Genomic DNA, 8,591 nt, shown 5'->3' with positions numbered 1-8,591 from the left:
GACATTTCGAGGCAAGTGTGAGGGATAGCTTCAACTTCTGCTATCCTGGTTCTGGGTACATCGCCGACTTGCCTAAACCGCGAAGAGGTCAAGGAAGGCTCTTGGTGTTGAGGTCAGCAGCTACGACAGCTGCAACATGGACATCAACCGAAATTTCCTCTTTGCTGGCGACTGGATGCAGCCTTACCACCAGCTCGTCCACAACGTTCTTGACAAGATCCCCGTTCTCATCTATGCTGGTGATGCCGACTTTATCTGCAACTGGCTCGGTAACCAGGCATGGACCGACAAGCTTCAGTGGTCTGGCCAGAAGGATTTCAGCCACGCCAAGATCAAGAACCTCGAGCACGACGGCAAGGAGTACGGCAAGGTCAAGTCTAGCGGTAACTTTACCTTCATGCAGATCTATGGTGCTGGCCACATGGTGCCCATGGACCAGCCTGAGGCTTCCTCTGACTTCTTCAACCGTTGGCTAAGCGGAGAGTGGTTCTAAGCTGGATCACTCTTGTATGAGGTGTTTGGATGTACACTAAATGAGAGACTGCCAAGACTGACTTTTGAATACGCGAACAAGGACGGCATTGCATGATTATGGGAATGGTTATTAGCTACAGACAGATACGAATTTACCATGTTTTACAATAATGAAAGATAATGTGAGGTGCCTTTGTGTTGGTCGCATGATTATCAATGTCGTAGTACTGTGGATGGCAAGCTGCATCCCTGGTCATGCTGGCCATGCGTACCTGACATGAATGCTAGCTACCGAGTGTACGGACGAGGGAAATCGGCATTATGTAACATCAGGAGACTTCCAAGTCCGACGGAGCCAGATCGATCTCCACTCCGGCCGAGTGACGGAAGATGAATCCACAATTACCGAGACAATCCGGTTCCTACTGACAAGACGAACTTGTTTGCATGAAGAGAAAAAGGACAGAGACATGGGATTGAATGAATATCAACAGGAAAAACCCGAAAGACTTATATGCTGCTTATTTTTGTATGACAATCAACTTGACAAATCTAACTACCAACGGCTTATCAATGTCAACTCCGTGCCGGGTGGACGGCGGCCGGGCAGCGGGATGAAGTCAAGTTTCCACCATGTACAAAACACACACGGACTGAGTGCGAGAAAGAACAAGATGACTGGGGCGGATACGGAGTACCCTCTGACGAGAGACAGCAGACGTCGAACAGCGGAGGAGGCGCCGGGAAGAGGGTAAAGATGCGCGGGCCAAGAGGCGAATGGATGGCGCAGAAACAAGGAGCTTCGATGCGTATGGATATTGTAGATTTGTTGAGGATTCTGGGGTTTGGTTTTCGGACAGCCGCGGGATGACGGTGGAGAGAACCTGAGAAGACGATATTTTCCTTCTCCAGCCCCTGTAGGTTTGACAGGTGATAGAGAAAGACAAATTTGTGTGATTGTGTATTTCTCTCGTGGCAGTCTTTTATGACAGCAAGGAGATATATCAAACATAGCACTTATGAGATACAGGAGGCTCAATAATTCAGGAACGGCACTAACAATGTATGGCCAAATTCTCACTCGGTTCTCAACCAAGTATTATTAGTCTGTAGCTACACCGTAATGGCTGAGCTCCAGAATGTTTCCAAGACAGTCACACGACAGCACAAAGCAAAACCACTTACACGACAGCATTTGATAGCTTCACTCAATAGAAGAAAAAGAAAAAAAAAAAGATTAGTTTGGCTTAACGGGTCCCACATGGTCATTGCATTAGCGTATCCCCAACAAAAATCAGCCTCCAAGATGGACAGTAGCCGCACTCTGTTCACAGATTTAGAGCAATTCCCCGCGTGCTCAAAAACATAATGATAGATAGTACTCACACATGATCTATACTGGGAGACTAACATTTGCATGTACTGATCTGTAACTCTGCTTCCGTCAAAGATTTCTCCCTGATCCATGGTACTCTAGTCCAGAACCCCCCGTCCCAATAATCAATCATTGACCGGAGCAAGTGTCGACGTCGACCAGAGATCCACGGTGACCCTTGTCTCATAGACGAGGGCATCAGAAATAGGCAGTTCAGTTGTTAGGAGGATAATGACCAGCGGAACTTTGCAATCGCTAATCATGAGCCCCTATTATTAAATTATTATTATTATTGGCATCATTGTTATTGCACCGTTTGAAGATGCTGGTTTTTGGAAAGGCAAGGTAAGGTAGAAAGTTATTCCAGGGCTCAGTTGCGGCACATCTGCCTCGGCTTTAGCCCCACATTGCCACATTCGTCCATGATATCCGGGACTTGTTTCTGTATCACACAAATGCTTCAACGTCAAAGCCACAGGTCGCAATCATGATGATCAATTTCCACGACAAATACGGTAGTTGTGTACATAAAAACATGTGGGATATATCTCAAGATGCAAATATTACACTTTATATAAGGCAATGTAGGTTTGTAACACGAAATCTTGGTAAAAAGGTTTTCATGATGACAACTTGTATGGATATAAAACAACACTCAATTAGTAGTTGAGACCCTTGATACCAAAAGTACCCTTGTACACCGAGCACAACAGTGATTCAAGTGCACATGCCAAGTGAAACCTCGCATTGATAGGTTAATACAAGCGTATTTACTTACGGTAGGCAGCCCATTTAGGTCCTCCCGTCCCGGGCGGCGGCAACGGGTACCACACTTGGTAGACAGGTGCCATTTTCATGTTCCATATTCTGGAAAACAAGACCCTTTCATCATACCTGCCTTTTGCCTCTAGAACAAAGGCACGGTCTCAATGGATCCAATCCCCGGCCATTCTAGGAAGGCCGGACCCCCAATTGATCCCCTTGACCACTCACTACCTTGGGTACTAAGGTAACTTACAAGTCAAGACCCGAGGCCCCCTCCTTCCGGTCCGCTCCAGCTTGAGCCGGGGTGGACTTGAAGAAAAAAAAGAAGTTAAAGCCAACGTCTTCTCCTTCACCTTCACCCTTTAAGAATAAGACCCCAGCCTTTTGCCTCTTGCCCTTTGCAGTGGTCTCTTCTTCTCTTGCTGGGCCCTTCTGAACTTGATTTGTCTTCACCTTGCCTTACCTTAGGTACTCATTCTCATCACCCCCAAACTCGAAATCTGTGCTTCACTTTTACAATTTGCACGGGCTCAACCCCAGGTTGACTATCATCTTTCAGCAGACGACTATCAAGCTCAATTGATCAGCTGGACCTCCTGCGTTAACTCTTTCACCAACCAAATCTCAGACAAGACTCATAAACCGCCGTCATGGCTGACCACTTCCAACTGCTGCGCTCGACGCCCGATTCGAGCCTCTTCAGCTTCCCTCCTGCAAATGCGCCAGCCCCCATTGCGCCCGTTGAGGTTCCAACATCAATTCTACGGCCATTCAATATCCCCGAGCATATCTTTACTGGTGCTCTCGATGCCAAGGTCCCCCTGACCATTGCTATTCTATACGCCGTGACTGTCAAGAGCCTCAACATCTACAACAAGTCCAACGGCAAGAAGCCATGGGCTATCAGCAAGACCCGTCCTTTCTTTGCCTTCGTGGTTCTTCACAATGTCTTCCTCTGTGTCTACTCTGCTTGGACATTCTGGGGCATGCTTGGTGGTATGAAGAGGAGCATTGTCAACCCCACTGGTCCCCAGGGTCTTGCTGGTACGGCTGATAGTTTCTGTCGTCTTCATGGGTCCTCTGGTCTCGGAAACTCCGTCTACTACAACGAAACCACGAGCTCATTTGTGTCTTCTGCCGAGAACGCTGCTATCGTTGATGGTTTGCCCAGTGGAACTGTTGGGGGTCGTCTATGGAACGAGGGACTGGCCTACTATGGCTGGATCTTCTATCTCAGCAAGTTCTATGAGGTCCTCGATACATTCATCATTCTAGCCAAGGGCAAGCTTAGCTCTACTCTCCAGACATACCACCACGCCGGAGCCATGCTTTGCATGTGGGCTGGTATGCGTTACATGTCTGCACCCATCTGGCAGTTTGTCCTTATCAACTCCTTCATCCACTCCCTGATGGTAAGTCCCTATCCGAAATCTCTAAACCAAGAATCACAACTGACATATTTCAGTATTTCTACTACACCCTGACTGCCTTTAACATCCGAGTCCCTACTCCCGTCAAGCGAACACTTACCTCGATGCAAATCACACAATTCCTTGTCGGCGCAAGTAACACTGTGGCTCATTCTTTCATCTCTTACAAGGTTCCGGTCACCATAATTCAGAAACTCTCCGCTCCAGTCGGCGCTACTACAGCTGCTCCTGACGCCAGCCAAGAGACCGTTGTTGACGGCGCTGTCGAGTCCCTCAAGAAGTTCATTTGGGGTGCTGGTGAGGGTGCCGACCCTATTGCCTCACAGGCCGTCAGCGCCGAGGCCTTCGCTGCGGAGACTCAATACATTACTCAGCCATGTATCATGACCACTGGCGAGACCTTTGCTATATGGCTCAATGTGTTGTACCTCGCTCCTTTGACTTACCTTTTCGTCAGCTTCTTCATTGCCAGCTATGTCAAGCGAAGCAACGCTGCCAGCAAGACCTCTCACAAGGGAGCCCACGATGTCAACGCAAACATTGCTCTTGCCGAGAAGGCCGGCTGGGATGCTGCCAAGGGCATCGAGAAGGAAATTTACGATGGTGCCAACATGGCTAATGGCTCCTCGGACGAGGCCTCGCGCGCTTCTACACCCAAGAAGGCCAATGGCAAGTCACGACGAAAGGCTTGAAGAGGAAGAACTGGAAATAAAAAGAAACAATAAAAAGAATAACGAAAACAGAACTGTGGTCTTGTCTCTCATTTGGGTGGTAACGGACCATTTCTTTGATCCTAGCAAAATTTAGAAAGCGTTTTGTGTCTTAAGTCCAATCTGATATAACCCGTGGGATGGTATGAAGAGCGAGTTGATATCAGCCTGAGTTGCGACAAGAAGAAGTTTCAAATTGGAATTTTGTTACGCATTGCTTTGAGCGAATGTTCGTGATTCTCAGGGACATCGAAATGTCATTGTTCCAATCCTAAGGGAGGAGGCTTCTCGATTTTAGGCATTTGTATGTTCCGTAGTACTCATTTGTATGACTGTTCCTGGACAAACCTGTCTATGGCGTTTGGGAGAATGGATCATGACACGGAGGCCATAGGTTCGTTCATGATAAGTGACGAACTCGCATTGTGTGTTTTCCCAAACCCGAATTGGAGTATCCTTATCACGAACTTTACTCTCTTTAGTCAGTAACGTATCTTGCAGGCAACACTGGGGGCTCGGAGACTCCGATCTTTATAGTCATGTAGTTCTTACAGTTACAATACCGAACAGGGGTGATCACTTGTGCTTCATGTTGCATCGACAGATGTGGATCAACTAGTTATATATCACCAGGGTTTGTTAGCTTTCGTCCATCACCACCAACGGAATGCTCAAATTCACAGGGAGCAATGAGAGATATGAAAATGGGTGGGGAAATTCGTAGTTTGTAATCTAGTTGATAACAGTAACGGACCATCGAGATCTGGCAGCACCATAACCAACTCAATCTGGCCAAATAACTAACTAATTCTCATCATATCATAAGTTCCCCTCCGTGCCACGTATGGCAATGCAAATTCCAAAACCATCTATAATTTGAACCAGGCTATGGAAGTTCATAGGACGCCTTTCGAGAAAACAAAACATTAAATAGCATGACCAGCGGAGCATTCTGTATATGCTCTCTCACAGGACTGGCCGCTGAGGTAATCATACCAGGACTAATAACCGCAATGTAGCAGCTCATATCGAGTCTGCTTTCCAGGACGCCTCGCTGTAAATAAGAGGAACTCATAAAAACCAGATGCGAGGGGCAAGGCCAAAAAGTGGCCGACGGAGCCGCTGCTTGACCATGAAGGTCAGCAGGAAACGTGTATAACGGAGAGGATGAAGGATGCGGTGATTGGCGACATTTGACAATGATCCAAGTCACTCGTCAGGGAATTTCTATCGATCTATAATGCTTCTGTGGTGGCTTTATGAAGCTGACGGCTTCGGGTATCTTATACTGCAACTTCGGCAGGTGTGTCGTAAAGAATGTGGTGGGCAATGGTGTGTTGGCGTATCGAATCTCCAACAAGTCCGAATCGAGAGTGACACTGAAACAGGAGTATCTGCTGGCAAGGACGATCTCAACCTCAAGTAGCACAAATTACTGGATATTTTTGTCTTTGGATAGACAGCCCTGTTGTCGGCAGTTGTTTGATACTGGCGGCAGCGAGTAAGACTGTCGAGTTTTGCTCAGAAAGTGCTCCAGTTCCAATCCCTAGGCACACTGGCAGCAAGTTCAGGGCCACGAGGCAGTTCGGAGGCGTCTCCAAAACCGGTACCGATGGGAGTTGAGGGGGTAGGGTTGGGCGCATCCGAAGAGGCGGCACTCGAAGCACGGCTGCTATTACGTGTATACCAACTCTTGAACTCTTCACAGCAGTGGCGACAGGTTCGGAAAAGAGGAGCGCGAGGATTGAACTTGGCATCATGATCGAGAGGAGCGGCAAAGGTGGAATGAGAGTCGCAGAAAATGTGGCCGCACTTTCGGCAGTGGTGACGGCGAGTGAAATAGCTAAAAGTCCGCTTGCAAGTCGGGTCATCACAGACAGTAGATTCGGCATCGGGCTGCAGAAGAATAATGTTAGCTGACCGTAGGAAAGAAAGAATGCGAAATATGCTGGCAACTGGTGAGGTGAGGTGAGACATGAGGGGGTCTAGGGTTGTACGAATCGGAGCGTTGAATACATCTGAGACAATGGCGCATGCAAGTAGATGTTGTGCGAGGAAGATGGAGCGACGGTTTGTTTTTGCTTTACTGACCTTCCAGTGCTTGCGAGTAGGCTGAGCCTTGACTTCGGGGAACATCTCGGGATCGAAATCGCCGTCAATGCTGCTCTGAGTGCTATCGCCGGTTGAAACACGCGCTAGCTTGTTGCCGAAGACGGACATGCCGGGGAGGTTGATGAGGCTGCTGTTGGTACGTCTCAGGGCGCTATCAGGCTCGGTGCTGGAAGTAGAAGCAGCATCATCAATGGGCATTTTAATGGTCTTGGATGGAAACAAGTTAGGGCGCAGAGCTGCAGGCATATACATGGGTCGAGTCTGTCGTGCATGATGCGCTCTGGGAGAAGTGGGAGTTGACGAGATGGAGTCGGGGCTGGTGGACTCATTGGTGTTGATGGGTGAAATTTGAGGTCCAACCGAGATCTGATATGACTGATTCCGTTGATGCGTAGGGCGCTGCTGGGGAAAGAAATGGCGTGAGTGCTGGTCGCCCGGAAGAGTGGGCATAATGAGGTCGGCAGCCATTATCGTGGATTGAGTGGAGAGTAATTGTTGATGTGCGGAAGAGAGAGTGTGTTTTAGCTCGTGACGTTTTGTATCGTAGCAAATGCAAGTTCGCTATGGGAAACAGGAGATGGCTGCTGCTTATTTGCACAACGCTTAGAAGTCGAGGGAGTGGTTGGACAGACAGAGAGGGGAAGTGGCGTAGAGTTATCTGTACGTATAGGTAGGGATATATGATCGATTCGGTTTTGATATGCTACGACTGTAGTTGAACGGGAAGTTAGACGAGCAAGAGTTGAGCAAGGGCGGGCCACGCAGAGTTTAAACCAAAGCGAACTGGCTCAAGGAGGGAGTAGATCCTGGGAACACAGCGCGGGCAACACCGTCGCGTGGAGACCGGGGGCGGAAGAGGTACGTACCTCTTGTCTGCAGAACTGACTGGGGATCCTAACGTGCTAGCCCAGCACTTGACTCTTAGCGCATGACAAGGATGTGGCCTCTCTTGCATGTGGAGATGGGAGGCGGTAGGCGGTGGAGCTGATGATGGAGTGGGCGTGGCTTGAGGTTGTGGTTGCTGCTTGGCTTGACTTTTGGAGCAAAGCGCCCTCTGGCAGTGACCGGGGTCTGCCCTTGCTGCGTCGCTGTCGCTGTTTCTCCTCTTGAGCGTCGTCTCAACGGCTCACGGTCAATAATGTCTCAGTAGCTGTCCAGAATCGGGGTAGTCGAGAGTCCTGTTCAAGAGCCTCCCTTTGCTGATGCAATTTGACAGGTGTCGGACGCTCTACCTTGCCTTGTCTGGTCAATGCCACACATAACAAGATCATGTCTTGCGATTTTCATACCGTGATGTAATTCAGGACTCTCACGACTCAGTCAAAAGCTCGCGGTATCCGGATACGGTAAAGGGTCTTGAGAGATAAACAGAACAGTTGCTCGATACTTGTGCGTAACTGTGGACAGGATGTTTTCTATCTCGGCGCTCTGGTTGGATGGCTTCGGCGTTCGCTGGAGACAGAATCCAATCCGGTGGGTTGACCTGGTCGATCAAAGATTTATGCCCCTGTATGTCAACCATCTACAGAGTACGTACGCTACAAGAGCATTACGACAAGCGATTCATTGTGACGGACAGCTTGTGGTTATCCTTTGATGACAGGGTTCGACGAGGGCTTTGAATGAAAATATCTGTAGTAGGTAATTGATCTCGAATGCCGGCTGTGGGTGGTACTGCCGGTTCCATGTGGTGATACACTACGTACCTACCCTCGGATACTGTGC

At 48.7% G+C, this 8,591-nt stretch overlaps 4 protein-coding genes across 6 annotated transcripts; 3 read left to right on the top strand and 1 right to left on the bottom strand.

Annotated features, from left to right (window-relative positions):
* Positions 1 to 136: 136 nt before the first annotated feature.
* On the top strand, positions 137 to 645 carry FOXG_01924 (uncharacterized protein; the record flags this gene model as incomplete). Its single annotated transcript, XM_018379044.1, has 1 exon — positions 137 to 645. One exon carries the CDS (start codon positions 137 to 139, stop codon positions 491 to 493), a length of 357 nt encoding a protein of 118 aa, XP_018235051.1. The 3' UTR covers positions 494 to 645.
* A 49-nt stretch (positions 646 to 694) lies between these two features.
* FOXG_18212 (uncharacterized protein) lies at positions 695 to 1,733 on the top strand. The gene has a single exon (XM_018398263.1). It carries the CDS (start codon positions 756 to 758, stop codon positions 1,227 to 1,229), a length of 474 nt encoding a protein of 157 aa, XP_018235050.1. The 5' UTR covers positions 695 to 755; the 3' UTR covers positions 1,230 to 1,733.
* Positions 1,734 to 2,856: 1,123 nt separating this feature from the next.
* On the top strand, positions 2,857 to 5,218 carry FOXG_01923 (uncharacterized protein). The gene is made up of 2 exons (XM_018379043.1): positions 2,857 to 4,026; positions 4,080 to 5,218. The coding sequence occupies exons 1-2, from the start codon at positions 3,265 to 3,267 to the stop codon at positions 4,734 to 4,736; spliced, it is 1,419 nt and encodes a 472-aa protein (XP_018235049.1). The 5' UTR covers positions 2,857 to 3,264; the 3' UTR covers positions 4,737 to 5,218.
* A 223-nt stretch (positions 5,219 to 5,441) lies between these two features.
* FOXG_01922 (uncharacterized protein) lies at positions 5,442 to 8,548 on the bottom strand. Of its 3 annotated transcripts, XM_018379042.1 has the most exons (4): positions 8,156 to 8,548; positions 7,733 to 8,103; positions 6,846 to 7,575; positions 5,460 to 6,650 (listed from the first exon to the last, which is right to left on the bottom strand). In XM_018379042.1, exons 3-4 carry the CDS (start codon positions 7,332 to 7,334, stop codon positions 6,276 to 6,278), a joined length of 864 nt encoding a protein of 287 aa, XP_018235048.1. In that variant the 5' UTR covers positions 7,335 to 7,575; positions 7,733 to 8,103; positions 8,156 to 8,548; the 3' UTR covers positions 5,460 to 6,275. The 3 variants fall into 3 exon arrangements, with proteins under 3 accessions (XP_018235046.1, XP_018235048.1, XP_018235047.1); XM_018379040.1 differs by having other exon boundaries at positions 5,442 to 6,650; positions 6,846 to 8,103; XM_018379041.1 differs by having other exon boundaries at positions 7,733 to 8,548.
* Positions 8,549 to 8,591: the final 43 nt, after the last annotated feature.

The sequence above is a fragment of the Fusarium oxysporum genome, chromosome 5 (assembly GCF_000149955.1).
Source record: "Fusarium oxysporum f. sp. lycopersici 4287 chromosome 5, whole genome shotgun sequence".
In the NCBI taxonomy this organism is placed as follows: domain Eukaryota; kingdom Fungi; phylum Ascomycota; class Sordariomycetes; order Hypocreales; family Nectriaceae; genus Fusarium; species Fusarium oxysporum.
This window is presented reverse-complemented; position numbering and strand designations above follow the sequence as displayed.

Bases quoted from the DNA above. Each gene is read 5' to 3' on its own strand.
- FOXG_01922 (XM_018379040.1), bottom strand. From the start codon at position 7,334: ATGGCTGCCGACCTCATTATGCCCACTCTTCCGGGCGACCAGCACTCA. The intron at 6,651-6,845 runs GTCAGTAAAGCA...ATTCTTCTGCAG, and splicing joins CTACTCGCAAGCACTGGAAG to CCCGATGCCGAATCTACTGT.
- FOXG_01923 (XM_018379043.1), top strand. From the start codon at position 3,265: ATGGCTGACCACTTCCAACTGCTGCGCTCGACGCCCGATTCGAGCCTC. The intron at 4,027-4,079 runs GTAAGTCCCTAT...GACATATTTCAG, and splicing joins CCTTCATCCACTCCCTGATG to TATTTCTACTACACCCTGAC.
- FOXG_18212 (XM_018398263.1), top strand. From the start codon at position 756: ATGCTAGCTACCGAGTGTACGGACGAGGGAAATCGGCATTATGTAACA.